This window comes from Castanea sativa, chromosome 7 (assembly GCF_040712315.1).
Source record: "Castanea sativa cultivar Marrone di Chiusa Pesio chromosome 7, ASM4071231v1".
NCBI lineage: Eukaryota > Viridiplantae > Streptophyta > Magnoliopsida > Fagales > Fagaceae > Castanea > Castanea sativa.
Window position 1 is genome coordinate 33,430,547 of NC_134019.1, and position 21,449 is coordinate 33,451,995.

At 35.8% G+C, this 21,449-nt stretch overlaps 1 protein-coding gene and 1 long non-coding RNA gene across 2 annotated transcripts; one reads left to right on the forward strand and one right to left on the reverse strand.

Annotated features, from left to right (window-relative positions):
- Positions 1-315: 315 nt before the first annotated feature.
- On the reverse strand, positions 316-1,956 carry LOC142642932 (uncharacterized). Its single transcript, XR_012845776.1, has 3 exons — positions 1,823-1,956; positions 1,026-1,332; positions 316-398 (listed from the first exon to the last, which is right to left on the reverse strand). It is a non-coding gene; the product is annotated as an uncharacterized LOC142642932 (long non-coding RNA).
- A 17,445-nt stretch (positions 1,957-19,401) lies between these two features.
- LOC142644351 (uncharacterized) lies at positions 19,402-20,981 on the forward strand. The gene is made up of 4 exons (XM_075818982.1): positions 19,402-19,669; positions 19,830-19,876; positions 19,922-20,322; positions 20,867-20,981. Exons 1-4 carry the CDS (start codon positions 19,402-19,404, stop codon positions 20,979-20,981), a joined length of 831 nt encoding a protein of 276 aa, XP_075675097.1.
- The last annotated feature ends 468 nt before the right edge of the window (positions 20,982-21,449 follow it).

Genomic DNA, 21,449 nt, shown 5'->3' on the forward strand with positions numbered 1-21,449 from the left:
CAAATGTACAAATAATCTATTTATGCATCAGAAGTCAGAATAGTGAATAACTTGAAGGAAGAGAGTGATTACATGTTACCATAAACTATCACTTCCAAAGCATCTTTAATCAAAGATTAAAATGAAACTACAATTCAAAATAATTTCAGTAATTACCTGTGTCCTAAATTCTAAGTTTCAATCTTTTTCCACCAATTATGAGCAGCTTAATCCTAATATTTCATCTCACAAATTTTTCAAAACAATTTGTTTAGATCAATAAAATAAAAAATGAAAGAAAATTTTAGAAAAACAAATTACTTATTTTATACATCACCTTGCTTCTCTTTTTGCCCGTACTCTTGAATTATCTTCTTCTTTTCTACCTCCACCAATTGCAACTTGCCTATATTAAATTCCTAACCAATATAGAAAAAATTTCTAAATTTCTAAAAATAAAAAAGAAAAAGGGAAAATGAGACTCTATTTTATGTGACAAATATATACTTATGAATTTCAAAACAATGTGTAATTCTTATGTGATATAGAAGAAAAAAGCATGCAAATAGCCCAATTACATTTTCCTCCCCAAAAATAAAATAAAAGGAAAAATCAAAATCAAATTCAGCTATCCCCAAAAAATAAAAATCCAAAATCAAAACAAACACTTTAAACTCCAAGCAACCATATCAATCCCTGCTCTATTTGCAGGAAAAGGAAAAAAGGAAAATTACTTGAGTGTTACATTTGAGCACTAACAACCATGGTAACCTTGTCCTTAGAAAAGGCATGCAACCTTAGTAAAAATGAACATTACAATTGGCAAACAATTTTAACCCATTGACAGCTAGACCCATATTAATCAGTCATTGATGATCATAAAGAGGATCTAAAACGCAACATCAGACTCATAACATCAAGATTACATGAGAAAACAATTCTCATGCAGTCACAGAATTCTCAATAACATGGCACTACACAGTACTAAACATCTCATTCTAACATTGCATGTAAAAATAAAGTGAGGACATTGGTCAGGGAGGTACCGCTGGTCATAGGCAGGGGGAGCCTTTGGTGCAGACATCTCAGCCATTGCAACATTGATTTTAAAACCCCTCATATCATAATCTGTGAAGAAAGGCTCCTGGTAAGAACACTACCAATAAAATGATGATATCCCAAAAAAGTTTAGAGTTAAGCACTGTTGTAAAAACTGCCAGTTGAATGCGCAGCAAACGGATCTTCATAGGACAAAATTGCATCGCCTTTGTTGTTTCCCATCTCAACTGTATATATTTCTATATTCCATTGCCATTGATCCTTATATCCTCGCTTTTGCTTTATTCTTCCAACCTAAGTAGCATGTGGATAATTAGATTTTTTTTTTTTGGATACATCAAATAGTTGGGGGTGGGGGAATTGGAAACCTCAAATTCATCACACTAAAATCCCCTTTTTACAGTCATTCCATCATAGTTGAGACAGATGGAAATCCAGCACATTCATCCTCATTCAAACACAACCAAGATGGCAAAAAAAAATTTAACAAAGAACCAAGATGGTAATTTTTTTAAGTTTATCAGATTTGATAGTATTTTCATCAAATACATTATTAAGATAGGGTTAGAGGAAAGTGAACCCCATGGTTTGATAATTTCAAGGTCAAATCATCCTCCTGTTATATAAACAATAAAGTAAACTAAAAAACAACACTCGAATACAGACAAAATGTTGTACACATATTTAGCAAAGGGCACACAGATGGACAATAATATCATACTTCAAAATTAAGCAATAAAAACTTAAATGCAAGGAGTTCAAAAATAAAGATGTAGTATATTACTTGTCCAATGCCTCCAAAAAGCTCCCTTAGTTCTTCAGTTGTCACATCTAGGGCCTCAGCTAGCACCACCATAACCCCCATTGACCACCAGTACCATGCCCACCATCATATCCACTTGGTGGGCTAGATAATGATAAGGTGCAACCACAAATGGAGTCAGCCTACTCAAATTCAAAGACTACATGATCACAATCACTTTCAAATAGAAGAGATAAGATAGAAAGAAGCTGAAGCTATATTCTAGGAGTTCTGTTTATGTTGATCTTATAGTTTAAAATTTAACATCTACATTGTAGTTATCCAAATCTGTGAATCAAATCCAGCGTATAATATCTATACAGAAACCTTAACCATTGTTTTGGTAACGCAGAACATTACCTCATATTTATTCAGTCACAATGACCTAATGCTTATCATGCTGCTTTATCTCTTACATTTGGCTTCCTGGACAGCTTCTACATCTGCTTGCCTTCAAGCTTCCACTCACCTTAAACTAAAATCAGAATTAAGAAGCAATTGACCAAAAATTCAGTTCAAGCCTTTCTTCAAATAGTTTGATGGGAATTGAGAAACCAAGGAAAAAATTGATTTGAAAAAAATAAAAAATAGATAATGGAAAATCCTTAAGAGAGAGAGGTTGAAGGTACCTATGAAAGCGGAGATCGTTGGAAGCATAGTTAATCTATGTTTTCCATGCCCAACAACAATGGAGACAGATTACATGTCACTACTTTCATTTTTGCAATAAATCTACGGAAACACACATGAACAATTTTTATCTGTTCTGAAAACCCATTTATGAGGTTTACCAACAAAATAATTGGGATTATTTAACTGACATGATTATCATTTTTCTTGTTAACCCTTCTCATCGGCATTTCTTCAAACATATGAAACCATAAAGATACAAAAATTGGAATTATTCTCAGTAACAAAATTAATGGCAATGCAAGCAATCCATAGTAAAAGAGAGAAAAGAAAAAGCACTTAATATTTCAATATAAAACAAATATTGAAATCAATAGAATAGTAAAAACACCAAGTAAAAGATATGATAAAGGGGAAGAATTGACAATTTCTTCTTCTTCTTTGGACTTGGCTTCCCATTCAACACCATGAAATTCATAAACAAAATTTAAAAAAAAAAAATTGGCTTTAATTAATAGTAAACATCAAATACCAAATCAATTTCATGTATAAACAAACAAATGTTTTCCAAGTTTCACACTGTAACAAAGCAAAATGAAAAGAAGAAATCATAAAAGAGTGCCCATTTCATAAAGCAGAACATTCACATACAAAATGACAATTCCTTAATCACAAATAAATTCAGCAAAGAAAGAACTGAATGAATGAATGAATCATAATTTCCCAAATCGAACCAAAAAAAAAAGTGAGCATAACTTACTTAGACTGTGAAAGAGTGAACTAAGGTAGAGAGAAACATGGTTGTGAAGAATAGCTCAAGCCATTATTAGAACAACATTCAATCCTATGCTTATTTAATCCCAATGATTTTGTTAAGATTAAATCAATATTTTAGTGATTTCTGTAATCTAAAAAGACAAACAAAAAACAAAACAAAAGCAAGTATCTAAAATTGAGAGGACAAAGATTTTGATAGAGAATCTCAAAACCCAAAACAAAAACGAATCAAATCTAAACCTATCCAACAAAAAACCACAATTAAAAGTAACCTTTCATACCCAAATCTGGAAACTACATCATCAAACTGTTCCACAATTGCGTCCCCAAACCCAACCCATAAGTTGTTCTCCCTCTCTGCCTCTCTCTCAAAACCCTAAAACCCTAACCCTTGAGAACTCTTTCTGTTGTGACTCTAAACTGTCTTGGTGGCCAAAATCTAAGTGGGTAGGTTTGCACTCTATTACAAAGAAGAAATAGAACAGAGCGCAAAGTAGATCGGCAGGGAAGGTTTAAGAAATATTAGCATAACAATTAAAGTCTATACTTTTCCCAATGATTTTGTTAAGATTAAAAATGGAAGTACAAAACTAAACCCGAAATTTCATGGAGAAACTATAAAACGGTGCAACTAAGAGAATAGCGTAAAATTGAGAAAAAAAATTTTCATGGAGAACCCAAAAACCTAAAACAAAAACGAATCAAAGCCAAAATAAAATCTAAACCTATACAACAAAAAACTCAATAAAAAGTAACATTGCATACCCAAATCTATAAAAAAAAAAAATTTAAAAATGTACCAGTGCCGGTTCCGGTTCTGACGATATGATGGTGGCAAATTTTTCTTTCTCTATGTGCTTGCAGTTCCAATTGTCTAATTCCGGCAAATGGTGGTCTATTTCTATCTCTGTATTGTAAGTTTTTTTTTTTAGTATTGCAGGCCTTTTAATTGTATTTTAACAGGTTATTTTTCTTTTTATACAAACAGTGTGTTAACGTTATGAAACAATATAATTTATCGCTTTTTGACTGTGAATGTGGCTGAATTTTAGATGGACATTTTTCCTACATGGCAACACCTCCTTAATTGTAGGAAAAGGCTTCTGCTATTATATATAAAGCTTGTTTGTTTAGGCGTATTGAGAGACAAAAATGGGCGTTTAGCAAATCGTGAAAATCTTGAAATGTTTGGCTAGGCGGAATTTGTGAGATTACGTTTTTGAATCTGCAGATTTTCACGTTTTAGGAAAGGCAATTTCCTGTTGTGATTTCGATATTGTGTGATTTGCAAATTGTGATACCGCTAATGTTTTTGTCTGAAAACCAAAAATAGCCTCTAACTCCATGCTTATCCTCAATCCTCTACCTTCACCATACATATCCTTAGTCCTCTACCTCTAGACTCATTAGTTTCACAAGGATTGGTTCTCTCTTCTTTGTTTTTGCTCTGCAGGTAACTATTCTCCATTACCCATCTTTGAATTTATAATATATATTTGGGCTTTTGGCATGTTGGTTTACACTATTTGAACTCAAAATATTATTTGAACTCCATTAGAGATTTGTTGTTATTGCTGCTACTGGTAAGAGCTCTCTCTGTCTCACAGATAGCCATCTATGAGTAAACGGGCTCTTACCTTAATTGGGTGGGGTTGTATGAGGAGATGAAATTTGTTTTAGCTACTATTGTAATCATAAACAAATGTGTTTTTAAATTATTATGCATTAGTTTAATTACAATTTGATTATATGACATTGTTAGAAGGTTTTGTACAAGGATTGGTGTTTAAAGTAGCTAGGTTATGCAGAAAAATATTGTTTGATTCTTTGATTGACTATTTGATTCTTTGTGGTTGTAGAACTTGCCTAAGAAACATTCTCCTACTATGCAATTTTCTCATGGGTTGGGTTGTAGAACTTGTTGTATTTGGCTGAACATTAACATTAACATTAACAAACTTATGTTTTTTTTAGATGGGTAAGCCATCCCAAAATAGCTCAAATGTTAGAGCTCAATGGCCATCAAAAGTAACAACTATCCTTTGTGAAGCTTGTGTGGATGAGGCATTTAAGGGTAATCGACCTAATACCCACTTTAGTAAAAAGGGTTGGACAAATATTATAGCAACTTTTGAAAAGAAAACTAGAAAGGCGTATCCTAGGGTGAAGTATAAGCATAAATTAGATGGGTTGAAGAAAGATTGGGTGCTTTAGAATAAGTTGAAGGGAAGTGAAACTGGATTGGGATGGGATGCAGTCAAAGGAACAATAGTTGTAACTGATTAATGGTGGGAGAGGAAGCTAATGGTATGTTTTGTATAACCCATTGTATGTATGTTGCATTAGTAGATAAACCATGCTAATTTGAGTTATTAATGAAAATATTCAAACTTGTAGGAGGTACCTGAAGCTACAAAATTTCAAGAGAAAGGTTTGGAGAATGTTGACTTATTAGACATTATGTTTAAGGACATTGCAACCACGGGAGATTTAGCATGGGCCCCCATTTCAGGTGTGTTACCTAATGATCTTGAGACACCTAAGGAGGGGGGTTTGGTGGTACTTTTGTTGACTCATCTTCTCCCAATGATGATGATGATGATGTTCATGAAGATGAAACTCATAACCTCACACAACCACCTAACCCAACATAAAACAAAGGAAAGAAGCGAGCTTTACCATCATCCACACAAAGTAGAGGGAAGAAAGGAGGGTCAACATTACAATTGACACAACAACTTAGTCGTATCTGTGACGTTGTGGAGTTAAGGAACTCAGCTTGTTCAGTGGAGCCAAGTAGTATGTGGTTGATGGATTCTGAACAAACTGGCTATATGTGGTTGATGGATTGTTTGACTTGTAATGAAAAGAAATGTTACTAAATGTTTAGAATGAAACCATATGTTTTCCTTCAATTGTGTAATGCTTTACAACATACATATAGACTTCAGCACACAAGGCATATTAGGCTTGAAGAGTGAGTAGGTATATGTTTGATGATACTTGGACAAGGAGCATGTCATAGGTTGGTTCAAGAAAGATCCCAACATTCTGGTGAGACTATATATAGACATTTTCATAAAGTTCTGAAACACCTTAATATAATGTCAATGGATATCTTCAAGCCTTCTGACCCTACATTTAGTACAGTTCCAAGACATATACAAAAGAATCCATTATACATGCCACACTTTCAGGTATTCATTTCATAAATTCTAATTTGCTTATAATATTTGTTAGGATTATTTCCTAAGTACCTAAAATTTATATTTTATTTTAGAACTATATTGGTGCCATTAACGGTATACATATCCAAATTGTTGTTAGAGATGACAAGAAAGCTCCATATTATAATAGAAAGGGTGTGCCATCTTTTAATGTGATGGCAGCATGCGATTTTGATTTACTTTTCACATTTGTTATGGCTGGATGGGAAGATGCAGCACATGATACACATATTTTCTTAGATGCTATCTGTCGACAATCTGTCAACTTTCCAAAACCACCACCAGGTATATAATATTTTTATATATTAAATATGTAAGAAGGATATTATTTATGTACATCTTACATTTTTTTTTTTGCTAGGAAATTATTATTTAGGGTGGGTTTGGATAGAGAGGTTGGCATCTGCGTTTGGGCTTTTCACATTTCAGACCTTTTTTTTTTTTTCCTGCGCACAGATTTCAACCATGAGACATGGCGCACTGTTCACACTGTGCGTGAACAGTAACCGCACAATGGTGCACTATTCATGCACTTTTCAGTTTTTTTTTTAATTAAAAATGGGACCCGCAGCACTATTCACACATTTAAAAATTATTTTGTTACAGTGTTTTCAATTTTCAGTTTTCAGCTATATCCAAACGGACCCTTAGTTAATGATGGATACCCCTTAAGGAAAGGATATTTGCCACCTTATAAGGGACAGAGGTATCATCTTTCAGATTTTCAATGAGCCGGTCAAGGGAATCACATAAAAGAGAGGCTTAACTATATTCACTCATCACTTCGAAGTGCAATTGAACGAACTTTTGGAATTTGGAAGAATAGATGGAAAATTTTGAAGCAAATCCCATCTTATGACATTAAAGACCGAAGAAACATTATAGTTGCTACTTGTGTTTTGCATAATTTTATTAGAAAACATGATAAGGAGGATGAGGGATTCAATTGGGATGAGCATGACTTGGACAAATCAAGAAGCAATAATAGTGGAGAAGGTAGTAGCAGACAGGTAAACGAACTCAATATACAAGATGAGGAGATGAAATTTGTTTATGACAAAATAGCTCGGTCCATTTGTGGGTTGTAAACATTATTTTTATTATTTCTATTTTGGTTTTTAATTTTTTGGATAAGAACATTTTTTTTTAATTATGGATTGTTCAAGGGACTAAAATCCTGGTAAGAAATCAGTCACTGTTTGGGTTTTTACTTTGAGCTTGTGGTTGTTTTATTGTTTTTTGAGTAATTAGTCATTGGTCAATGTTACACGTAATGGAATGAGAATATTGGTTGTGTTTGTTGATGTTTATGAAAAATTTGACCACTTGTTGTTTGGATTTGTATTTGTTTATGGGCATTTTGTCTGTCATGGTCATTGTGTCTCACAGTGGACCCAAGTTTCTATTGGTTTAAATCTTAGTGTTTTCATGTGCTATTTAGTAAAACAAAAACAAAAGCAAAGCAGAAAATGTGGTCCCTCTGATGTGTGTATTGCATCCCAAAAGCAAAACAGAAACATGCAAGTCTTTACTCTTTTGTGTCTATTATTTATAATGCTTTAATTGTTAATTGTGTACGTGTCAAATGGTAATTTGTTATTGCAAATGGATGATGAGGAAGTGAAAATTGAGGTACATTATGGAGGCACTTTTGTGTGGAACCCTAGTTTAGAATACTTTGGAGGGAAAGTTGAAATAGTATATAGGGATCCTGATAGGCTTAGTTATTTTGAAATACAAGGTATATGTGAGGAATTGCAGATTGATGAACCATGTAGGGTTCATTATTTAGGTCCTAGGGGCAACTTGGAGCAAGACTTGAGGCTCATATAAGATGATCAAGATGTGGTGCCCATGTGCAAGCTTAATAAGGGAGGGCCAAAAGACACCATCATACTGTTAGGATGTGTGCCCTTAAATCCTATTGTATGATACTATGTATGTTATTATGTATGACTTAATGTTGTATTCAATAAAGTTTTTTTGTTATTAACTAAAATAATGGTAACATGAATATTGGAACATTATCATATAGTCCATGAGATACATTGTATGTGATTTATGTGAAAAGTCAAAGAAGATATAAATCGCAGGTTCTTTGTAAACTCATAATTTTAGTTCGTAGTCGGTGATGAAATTAGGCATTTCATCTGCGAAGACTATAACATATCAACTAAGATGATTTGTCTTAATCATGGAAATGGAGATTTCTAGTTGATATGTTGATATGTTTTAAGAGTTAAAACATATTGAACTGGACCTATGTGAGATTTATTATTCTCCTAATGACTGTCAAATGAATAATAAACTCACAACTTGTATTTGCATGAACTCTTAATCCTGAAAGAATAATGGACTTAATCATGAGATGTAGGTTGCTTTGATATATCAGAAGTGAGATCTAGAGTTACAGTCAAAATCTCAGTATGTTGGGCAACCACATTTAATGTTGATGGAACATATATTCTCAAGATGGAATTCAGAGTCTCTTAATGGAAATACAAAATATTCCCTTGAGATAAGTTTAATGGGTTTGTTATTTAGAATGTTAGGCCTAACTACTTTAGTAAATTGTTGCTAGAGTATATATTTATGAAATTAGATTTCATAAATATATGATGAATAACTTAAAGAATTAAACCGGGTACTCAAGGATAAGATGTAGTAATTTACAAAGTGCTAGTCTACATTCATGACTTTGTGTTATTACGAATATTTTATGAAGGGGTTGCATGTACAATAAAGTTTTGGGATATAATTTATAAATAAGACCTAGAGTGCAACTATATTTATATAGTGGTATTAAATATAATTAATGATAACTTTGGACTTGTCAAGAGTTGACAAAAAAGCCCAAGGCCCATTGGAGCTAGAGTCTTATTGGTCCCTTTTAGTCCCACTCCAAGCCACACACTTAAGCCCAATTGGAAAGCCAAAAAAGCCAGCCCAATTAGATAATCAGTTAGATACAAAAGTAGAAACATACAGAATTTTCTGCTTAGAATTGTAAGAACATCATTGTGAAGTGGCGTATATGTAAGTGTTAAACACTTTGACATTCTCCCTTTGAAAACTGATTGAGAGACCACACATCTTGGGCGTTAGTGGAATTGGAGTGAAGATTAAAAGTGTTTTCAAGTGCTTCTAATCTTCGGTTTTGAAATTCACCACTCCAAGGTACACTCTCTTGTTCTCAAATTCTGAAACTTACATATGTCAGAGCGGTCTTCATTTCGTATCTGTTTAACATGTTTTGAGTTTTGGAATTTATAGACAATAGTTTCTTGTTATTAGAAATTCGTTTTCTGCATGGTTGTTGAAATTATTGCTTGATAAAAACTGATTTTGATGTTATGATGTTGTTTAATTTTTAGTTTAAGTATGTTAAACTGAACTTTAAGGCTATAGCATCAATGAAATTCAGTTTTGATATCAATTTCTGTTCATTATGATCGTATGATGGTTGTTTTGTTCATAAAAACGTTTAAAAACTGTCTTTTAAAAAATTCTGGAAATTCAAAATTCGTGATGTTCGATCAATCAAGGATCTGTTGAGCATCGATCGAGCTAGCAGAAGTTTTCTCGATCGATCAAGGATCTGTAGAGAATCGATCGAACATCCAGAACTTTTCTCGATCGATCAAGCATCTATCGAGGATCGATCGAGGACTGTGGATTCAGAATTTTTTCTAAGTGTTTTTACATATATAAAGAACAAGGTAATGTGTAATTAGTTTATGCATGTTTTAAATTTAAAAACTTTTATCTTAAAACATCTAGTGGGAGAGAGATACAAGGGTTGGATCTCACGGCCTCCATTGTTGGTTCATAGTAGTGTGAAATATATACTTTGTATTTACCTCGAGCTTAGCATTCCATGCGGAGAGTATTTACTTCATGGTCCTACAAGATTGGATTTCTTGGTTTATAGTGGTTTGATCAAATGCCTTGTCTTAGCTTCAAGCTTTGCATTCCATGCGGAGGGTGTTTTATCATGGTACTACAAAATAAGCCTGTTAAAGGGATGAAATGTGGCTACACATGATTTAAGACAATAGTATATACTAGATTAAGTATTATAATATTGACTATGCTGAGTTCTTACTATTATTACTTAGACACTAAATTTAAAAACGGCATATTATTAGTGTTTAATAAGAGTTATCATGATAGCACTAATAATGAGAATAGTTCTCAATCAATCATAGTATTTAATGTTCACTCTATGCTGAGAGATATTGCATATGAGATTGGGTTGTCATTGCATATATTATGTTATGGTTTTATTAAGATTCTATATTATATGTTTATATGCTAAATTGATAATATTCAGTTTACTTATTATATTCATGTTTCAGATTTGAACATGGCATCTTTTAGCCCACTTGTTTCTATTCATAATCAAAACAAACTGACTGAATCCAACTATGTTGACTGTTAAAGAAATTTGGACATAGTTTTAACAGCTGAAGAGCACAAATTTGTGCTTACTCAACCATGTCCTAGCTTTCTTTCATGAGATGCTCCTTTTAAGGAAAAACAACGATATGATCGTTGGCGAAAATCTAATGAAATGGCCAAATGCTATATCCTAGCACCCATCTCAAATGTTCTACAGCATCAAATGCAGGAAGTAGAACTAGCTTCAAACTTTATGCATAGTCTGAAGGAGATGTTTGGTGAGCAAGGCTGTTCTATAAGGCAAGAAACCATGAGGCAAGAAACCATGAAGCAAATTTATAATACCAAAATGGCTTAAAGTACCTAAGTTAGGAAGCATTGTCTTACAATAATCTCTAATCTGAATACATTGGAAGTTTTAAGTGCCGACATTGATGGAGAATCCCAAGTGGATATAATACTCCAGTCACTACCAGAATCATTTAAAGAATTCAGATTGAATTATAATATGAACAAAAAGATTTATTCTTTGTCTAAATTGATGAATGACTTGGTAGCGGCAGAAGGCATCCTTGGTACTTCTAGTGTTGAAGCCAATGTTGGTGAAGCTTCTACTTCTTAACGTAAGTCGAAAGGCAAGGGTAAGAAGAAGAAGAAGAAGAAGGACTTCACTAAGCAAGAGGGTAAGCAAATTGCCTTAGGAGTTGCCAATAAGGGAAAGAAGCCCAAAGGAAAGTGTTTCCATTGTGGTGAGAAAGGACATTGGAAGAGGAATTGTCCAAGTTTTAAAGCTGCCAAGAATAAGGGTATGAAAAGTTCTTTTCTTCTTGAAATATGTTTAGTACAGAATCTCACGGATTCCTGGTGTATGGATTCAGGTTGTACTAATCATATCTACAATTCTTTGTAGGGGTTCCAGGAGACTAGAAAGCTGAATAAAGGAGAATTGTTTCTTACCTTAGCAGATGGGAGTAGAGTTCCAGTTGTAGCTGTTGGTGTTGCTAATTTATGTTTTGAGTCTAGGGTTTTAATATTGGAAGACTGTCTATTTATACCTAATGTTCGTAGGAATTTAATTTCTGCAACTTATTTAGGTAAACATAGGTGTTGTATTATCCTGAAAGACAATGTTGTATTAAAGAAGGATAAAATGTTTATCTGTTCTGACAATATTGTGGATGATCTTTATATTTTAACTCCTGATAAGTATGAATTATACAATTCTAAATTAGATAATAATTCACATGTGAAATCATCAAAGAGAAAGTTTCCTTCTACTAGTGAAGCATATCTTTGGCACTTGCATTTGGGTCATATTAATTTAAACAGAATTCAAAGACTTATCAAAGATGGACTCTTGGGGCCTATGGACTTTGATGAATTTTCAGTTTACGAATCTTGTTTGGAAGGTAAAATGACCAAACGACCTTTTAATGCAAAAGGTAGAAGAGCTCAAGATTTGCTAGAACTAGTACATTCAGATGTATGTGGTCCTATGTAAATCCAAGCAAGAGGTGGTTATGAGTATTTCATTACTTTCACTAATGATTACTTTAGATTTGGTTATGTGTGCCTAATGAAAAGAAAGTCCGAAACTTTTGACAAGTTCAAAGAGTTTAGGGCTAAAGTTAAGAATCAATTGTGTAAACACATAAAGGCCATTCGATCTGATCGAGGTGGCGAATATCTTCTTAGGGATTTTAAGGATTACTTGACTGAAAATGGGATTATATCCCAATTAACTGTACCTAGAACTCCACAACAAAATGGTCTAGCAGAAAGAAGGAATAGGACTCTTTTAGATATGGTTAGATCCATGATGAGTTATTCGACTCTACCAATTTCTTTTTGGAGAAATGCCTTAAGTACTACAATGTATCTTCTGAATTTAGTACATTTGAAGTCTGTTCCTAAAACACCTGTAGAGTTGTGGAATGGGCGTAAGCTTAGTATGAGACATCTACCATAAAGTCCGAAACGAATGTCCGAAACTTTTGACAAGTTCAAAGAGTTTAGGGCTAAAGTTAAGAATCAATTGTGTAAACACATAAAGGCCATTCGATCTGATCAAGGTGGCGAATATCTTCTTGGGGATTTTAAGGATTACTTGACTGAAAATGGGATTATATCCCAGTTAACTGTACCTGGAACTCCACAACAAAATGGTCTAGCAGAAAGAAGGAATAGGATTCTTTTAGATATGGTTAGATCCATGATGAGTTATTCGACTCTACCAATTTCTTTTTGGGGAAATGCCTTAAGTACTGCAATGTATTTTCTGAATTTAGTACCTTTGAAGTCTGTTCCTAAAACACCTGTAGAGTTGTGGAATGGGCGTAAGCTTAGTATGAGACATCTCCATATTTAGGGTTGTCTAGCACATGTGTTAAAAGGAAAATCTGACAAGTTACAGTCTAAAACAGAAGTGGTTTTCTTTGTAGGGTATCCAAAAGGAACAGTTGGAGGTTTATTCTATAGTCATAAGGATAATAAAGTGTTTGTTAGCATAAATGAGAAATTCTTGAAAAATGACTATATGAATAATTTTACTCCTAAAAGTAGAGTTGTGTTGGCTGAAATGAATGAACCTGTAGTTAAACAACCAATGTATGAAACTAGGGATGATGTGGATGTATTGGATACACCACAAGATACTACTCATGAGATGTCTAGTACACAGGTGCCTCGTCGTAGTGGGAGAATTGTTCGGCCTCTTGTGAGATTTATAGGTTTGGGAGAAACTTATGAAGCTATCTCAAAAGAGGCTGAATTGGATCCCTACACTTATGAGGAGACAATGAATGATATAGATGCACATCATTGGGTCCAAGTTATGAGATCTGCATTAGATTCGATGTATTCCAATCAAGTTTAGGATCTTGTACAGGCGCCTAATTGCATTAAACTTATTGGTTGCAAATGGGTTTACCAGAGGAAGAGAGGGATAGATGGAAAGGTTGAAACCTTTAAAGCAAGACTAGTGGCAAAAGGGTATACAAAAAAAGAAGGTATTGACTATGATGACACTTTTTCACCAGTAGCCATACTTAAATCTATCAGAATTCTCTTATCCATTGCTGCTCATTATGATTATGAGATTTGGCAAATGGATGTCAAGACTGCATTTCTTAATGACAATCTTGAAGAAGAAATCTATATGTTACAACCGAAAGGTTTCATAGCAAAGAACCAAGAGCATATGGTATGCAAGTTGAAAAGGTCCATTTATGGACTTAAACAAGCATCTAGGTCATGGAACATTAGATTTGATTAGGCAATCAAATCATTTGATTTTGAACAAAATCTTGATGAACCATGTATGTACAAAAGACATCAAGATAAAGTAGTAATATTCCTAGTGCTTTATGTTGATGATATTCTACTCATTGGTAATGATGTAGGAGTAATTTCATCAGTTAAAGTTTGGTTGTCAAGCCAATTTGATATGAAGGACTTGGGCGAAGCTAACTATATTCTAGGGATCAAGCTTTGGCGAGATCAAAAGAACAGGATGTTAGGTTTGTAACAAGCTCGATATATAGATAAAGTTCTAGAACGGTTTAACATGCAACACTCCAAGAGAGGATTAATTCCTTTTAGACATGGAGTTCCTCTGTCTAATGACCAAAGGCCTAAGACTCAAGAGGAAGAAAACATGATGAGACAGGTTCCTTATGCTTCTGCGGTAGGAAGTCTCGTGTATGTCATACTTTGTACTAGGCCGGATATTTGTTATTCAATTGGCATGGTCAGCCGATATCAATCAAATCCAAAACCTAAACATTGGCAAGCTGTAAAGCATATTCTTAAGTATCTAAGGAGAACGAGGGATTATATACTTGTTAACCGTTGTGAGGATTTGATTCTCATTGGCTATACAGATTTAGATTTTTAGTCGGATCTAGATTTCAGAAAATCCACATCGGGTTGTGTTTTCACCTTGGGAGGTGGAGCCATAAGTTAGAGGAGTGTTAAGCAATCTTGTATTGCTGACTCCACCATGAAAGCTGAAGATGTTGCTGCTTGTGAGGTAGCAAAGGAGGCTATTTAGCTCAAGAAATTCCTTTCTGATCTTGGTGTTATGAAAATTGAGTAAGTTCATATTACATTGTTCTGCGACAATTGTGGAGCGGTTGCACAATCCAAGGATCCAAGGAATCATAAGAAAGGAAAGCACATAGAGAGAAAGTATCACATCATTCGAGACATTGTTGCTCGTGGAGATGTGGTAGTAGCAAAGATTGATGGTGCAAAGAATCTAGCGGATCCCTTTACTAAAGCCTTGCCCCAAAGGACTTTCAAGTCACATTTGGAGGAGATGAGAGTTAGATTAGTGCACAATAGTCTTTAAGGCAAGTGGGAGATTGTTAGGATGTGTGCTCTTAAATCCTATTGTATGATGCTATGTATGTTATTATGTATGACATTATGTATGACTTAATGTTGTTGATGGTGCAAAGAAAATCAGTAGGCTGGATGCTTCAGACTTGAAAGGACCACTCGCTCTCTCAATGGCCTGAAAAAAAAAGAGAAGTGATCAAAGGTGACCGGGGCTGCCGGCCAAGAACCCTCCAATGGCAAAGTTAGTTTTCTTTCTATATCTTTGAAATTCCAACTTTTTTGGGAGAAGTAAAAACGTACCTTTCATTGTTCTGAATGGGTGTTTATATAATGTCTTGGGGACAGTTATTGGAATTGTAACCCCCCCTGGATTTGAGGAGGTCGGGGGGGTTTAAGAATAACTCCCACAACCGCTTAGGAGTTATATTTTTAATACAACGGTCATAGGAAGTTATGCGTATATTACGGAGTGGTGAAATGTATTTAGTAATTCCCAAGTGTAAAATTCTCGTCCAGGGGTCCTCGTGTGGATGAATCCCTTTAGGACGGGGATGGGCGCTTTCCTTGGACGAGTGATATGGGTTTGTCTTTGTCCATGGACAGCCATGGGTGTTAGCCCCGTCTTGGTGCTTTCTTCTAGACAGCTGCTGGTGTGCTTTCTTTTGGATGGCTGCTGGTGTGGATGACCATGGACGATTTGGAGTATCTTCATTCCTCATTAGTTGCCCCTTGTCCAGGGGTCATGCAGTATATCACCAGACTTTAGGACAATTTTTTCAAAAACATTTATTACTTTTACCTCCTTTTTTTTTTTTTAAGCAGCGTACCACGTGTCACACTTTCATAGGTGGTTGGTCACGTCGACTTACCTCTTCGAGGCAGATGTCATGTGTCACTTTCTCATTGGTCTTGTCATTGTGAATACCGAGACTTTTCTACCTATAAATAGTGGTTTCCCTCTCGTGCCCCTCTCACTTTTTCAGATTTTCTGTTTTGACATTCTCGTCTGTTGCCTCGTCTAGGAGTATTCTCAGCGTCCTTAGTATCTTTCTTCTAGAGCCAGGTATTCCCTTTACTCTAACTCTCAAGCTTTCCTTTTTAAGTGTTAAGACGTCCTCAATGGCTTCCTGTTTGTCTAGCGACAGTGTAGACAAGGCCATAGACGAGTATCATGATTCTTCTAGTTATAGCACTTCCAGTAACGATAGTAGTAGTAGTGGCCACACAACAGAGGAATATACCTCTGGTGTTCTAGGAATTCCCATCGAGACCTTACAAGAAAATGTTAGGACGAGGGCAACCTCTGGGGCTGATACCTCGACGAGTGTTCCGCTGTCCTCCCCTTTGGATGAAGAAGAAACTGCATATAGTTGTGCTATAGAAATCCCTTCTAAGACGGACGAGAAGAGGTTAGATGCTCTTAGGAGTTGGTTCCAAATTCCTGACGATCTAAATCCTAGGTTAGCCGTTCGAGGTGAATAGTGTTACCAACCTCGTTTTGGAATAGGTATTTATGAAGCTTATTTGCTAGGGAGGCTTAGATTTCCTTTGAATGTATTTGCTAGGGAATTACTCACTAGACTGGGCTTGGTAGTGTGTCAATTTAACCCCAACGCGTGGAGACTTATTGTCTCTATGCAAGTCTTATGGAGGGAGGTATTTGATGGGAACCGTCCTATCATCGTGGACGAGTTCTTGTACTGTTATAAACCCTTTGAGATAAGTCAATCTCTAGGCTTTTATCAGTTTACAGCTAGGGGCAATGACTATAGGTTGATTAAGTCTTTGCCTTCGTCTAATAGAAACTGGAAGACAGAATTTTTCTTTGTCTCTGGTTTCTGGGCGGGGGCATCCTATCGAGGTTGGTAGAGATGCATTTGCCCCTTATACTAGAGAATTAGGGAACCTTCGTCAAGAAGGTATGTTATGTTTTTCCTTCATTTTTTTTTAATTTGTTTCGTTATAGTCCATGAGATGCATAGTATGTGATTTATGTGAAAAGTCACAGAAGATATAAATCACAAGTTCTTTGTAAACTCAGAATTTTAGTTCGTAGTCAGTGATAAAATTGGGCATTTCATCTGTGAAGACTATAACATATCAACTAAGATGATTTGTCTTGATCATGGAAATGGAGATTTCTAGATGATATGTTGATATGTTTTAAAAGTTAAAACATATTGAACTGAACCGATGTGAGATTTATTATTCTTCTAACGACTGTCAAATGAATAATAAACTCATGACTTGTATTTGTATGAACTTTTAATGCTGAGAGAATAATGGACTTGATCATGAGATGTAGGTTGCTTTGATATATTAGGAGTGAGATCTAGAGTTACGGTCAAAACCTCAGTATATTGGGCAACCACATTTAATGTTGATGGAACATATATTCTCAAAATAGAATTCATAGTCTCTTAACGAAGATACAAAATATTCCCTTGAGATAAGTTTAATGGGTTTGTTATTCAGAATGTTAGGCCTAACTACTTTAGTAAACTGTTACTAGAGTGTATATTTATGAAATTAGATTTCAAAAATATATGATGAATAACTTAAAGGATTAAACTGGGTACTCAATGATAAGATGTAGTAATTTACAAAGTGGCAGTCTACATTCATGACTTTGTATTACTACGAATATTTTATGAAGGGGTTGCATGTACAATAAAATCTTAGGATATAATTTATAAATAAGGCCTAGAATGCAACTATATTTATATAGTGGTATTAAATATAGTCAATGGTAACTTTGGACTTGTCAAGAGTTGACAGAAAAACCCAAGACCCATTGGAGCTAGAGTCTTATCGGTTCCTTTTGGTCCCACTCCAAGCCACACACTTAAGTCCAATTGAAAAGGCCAAAAAGGCCAGCCCAATTAGATAATCAGTTAGATACAAAGGGAGAAATATACAGAATTTTCTGTTTAGAATTGTTAGAACATCATTGTGAAGTGGTGTATATCTAAGTGTTAGACACTTTGACATTCTCCATTTGAAAACTGATTGAGAAACCCCACACATCTTGGGCGTTAGTGGAATTGGAGTGAAGATTGAAAGTGTTCCCAAGTGCTTCTGATCTTCAATTTTGAAATTTACCGCTCCAAGATACACTTTCTTATTCTTAAATTCTGAAACTTACATAATGCATGTTAACATTTATGAATGAAACAGATTCGTTATTTTTTCCACTGCATACATGCATATTTCCATCACATACTGTATGTGGAGAGTGGTTATACTCCACTTGCAGTTGAAGTTCTGATGGTGCAAGGGTTGGTGCAATAGCTGTTGCAAGGGCTGGTGCGAGGGCTACTGCAGGGGGCACAGAGGCTGGTGTAAGGGGTAGTGTAGGAGCTGCTACAGGGGGTGATGGTAGTGTGGGGGTAGAGAAGGAGTTTGATTGGTTGAATAAAGGTTTGAAAGGAGAAGACTTTGCTGATGACATTTTTGGTGAGTCTTCTTCACCTCACACAATGCCATCTGAGCCTAACACTGTTCCAACCATTGATACACCACAACCAACCACTAATACACTTCATCCAAACACTAATACACCTCAGCTAAACAAAGATGCACCTAGCCCAAGCAATGTCCTCCGCCAAACCTAGATTTAGATGAAGAGTGGGCTGAACCAGCTTTAGAGGATGATATTACAAGTGTGGATGGTTTTCATGATGAGAAGAGACCTGGCAATTTGAAGTTTAATGAGAGGATTAATATGGCAAATGTTAGGTTGGTAAAAGGGATGAAGTTCCCAAACTCCAAGGTGTTTAAGAAGGCTTTGAGTGAGTATGTGATTCAACATCACATTGATATCAAGTAAAAGTTGATTGAGAAGAAGAAGATTTTTGTACATTGTAAGAACAATTGTGGATAGAGGTGTTATACCTCAATGGTGATTGGAGAGTGCACATTTGAGATCAAGACACTTTATCTTAAGTGTACCTGCCCCCTAACATTTCAAAATGGGCAAGTTAAATCAGACTATATGGCAAATAAGTATTTGGAGGATTTTGGTAAGAATCCTAATTGGGGGGTCTCAAGTGTTAAGCACCATGTGATGCAGCAAATTTCAAATGATTTAAGCATTAGTCAGGTGTACAGATCAAGAAAGACAGCTAGGGGACTGATTACTGGAATGAAGAGGCTCAGTATGGCCTACTTAGAGATTATACAGAAATGATAAAGAGGACAAATGTAGGAAGCAAGGCGATTCTACAAACAAAGATGGAAAATAAGAATGCAGAACCTAAGTTTAAAAGGATGAACATTAGGTACAATGCTCAGAAGGTTGGCTTTCTAAGTGGTTGTAGACCCTTTGTTGGGCTGGATGAATGCCACTTGAAGGGGAGGTTTGGTGGGAAATTATTGTCTGCCACTGCCAAGGATGGAAATGATAGTATATTCCCAGTGGTAATGGTTGTGGTTGAGCAAGAGAACAAGGACAGTTGGATCTGGTTCTCGGAGTAGTTTGCAGATGACATTGGCAGACTAGAGGAGCTCAATCTGATATTCATCAGTGACGGGCAGAAGGTATTATCATCTAACTCATGTTCATGACTTCATTACATGCTTACCTTTTTACATGCTTACTTACTTGATTACAGGGCCTTCTACCTACAATGGAGACTTTATTCCCAACTGTGGAGCACAGGTATTGTGTGAAGCACATATACAACAACTTCAAGGTTAACCACAGGGCATGGAGTTGAAGAGTGTACTGTGGAGGTGTGCTTGCATAACATCAGCTAGGGAATTTGAGAGGGGGATTGACCATTTTAAGAGTTTGGATAAAGAAACTTGGAAGTACTTGGCTGATATAGAGCCTGCACAGTGGACCAGATTCCATTTTTCTTCAAGAGCTTTGACAGATTGTCTGGTAAACAAACTAAATGAGAGTTTTAACTCTATGATTGTGAATGCTAGAGACAAGCCCATCATATCAATGCTGGAGTGGATCAGAGTTAGGCTTATGAACAGGCTGTATATAAAGAAGATTGGCATAGAAAAGTATGGTGGCAAGTTATGTCCAAGCATACAAGACAAGTTGGAGAAGTTAAAATTAGAGTCTAAGAGCTTCTGTGCAATGCCATCTAGGAGGTTTGTGCAATGAGAGGGAAAGGCATGTGGTGGACTTGGTAGGGAGGACATGTAGTCATAGAGCATGGGACTTGACAGGAATCCCCTGTAAGCATGAAGTTGCAGCCATTTTTGTGAATTGTGAGAAACCAGAATACTATACCCATCAATGCTAATACAAGGATGCTTTTGTGGAGACATACAAGACACCCATACCTCCCATACCTGGCCAGCCTGAATGGATGTCAAGTGGCCAACCCAAGCTTGTTGCACCTACTATTTATAAGCCACCAGGCAGGCCACCTATGAAGAGGAAAAGAGATGCTGATGAGTCAAGGAACCCTTATAAAGTGTCTAAAGCAAACAAGCCAATGAGGTGTGGAAGGTGTCAAAAGGAAGGGCACATGTAAGGGGATGCAAGGCCAATGTCACTGGTGAGACACCATGGGAAAAGAGGTAGAGATTGCAGAAAGGAAATTCTATAAGTTTTTACAAAACTTTTTTTTATTCAAATGCAAAATGCCAATAATTGACACTATAAAAACATGCTCATATTTGGCTGCAGGGAAGTGAAAGGCCTTCTACTTGCAGACAAGGATCCTAGGCCCCATCTTCATCACAGACCCAATCCTCAGCTCAACCTTACATTATGGCCTCATCCTCATCCAACCAAGCAGTAAGGTCACAGCCACCAGCTCCACAACCACAAGCTCCAACTCCACAGCCATAAGCTCCGCAGCCACAAGCTTCATGATCACAGAACCTAAGTCAGTGGTACTCTTCAGACTTCAGGTACACAGTTAGAGGAGCTCCTTGGTTCTCTTCAAGCCAGCTAGCACCACACACCCCTGTATATACATAGGACAGTAAAGCACCATCATCACAGGTACTGTAGTGTTAGGTTTGATGTTTTATTCATAAAACTGTGATACTTGTAGCTAATGTGTGAAATCTTGTACTTTGTAGCCTACAAAACCACCTGCTACTAGAGGAGCTGCTTTGAGAGTAAGGGGTGATGCAGCTAGGACTCAAAAATGTAAAACAAGAGGTGGAAAGGCCAGTTGTGGTGGGAGAGGTAGGGGCAGTAAATGAAGACTAAGTCAAGACACTTTTGTTGCTATGTATTAGGGTTATGTAGTGTTAGGGTT

Excerpts from the sequence above, each read along its gene's own strand:
- LOC142644351 (XM_075818982.1), top strand. The coding sequence starts at position 19,402 with ATGATAAAGAGGACAAATGTAGGAAGCAAGGCGATTCTACAAACAAAG. Across the intron at positions 19,877-19,921 it reads TTCCCAACTGTGGAGCACAG|GGCATGGAGTTGAAGAGTGT; the intron begins GTATTGTGTGAA and ends GGTTAACCACAG. Across the intron at positions 20,323-20,866 it reads TGTGCAATGCCATCTAGGAG|GGAAGTGAAAGGCCTTCTAC; the intron begins GTTTGTGCAATG and ends ATTTGGCTGCAG.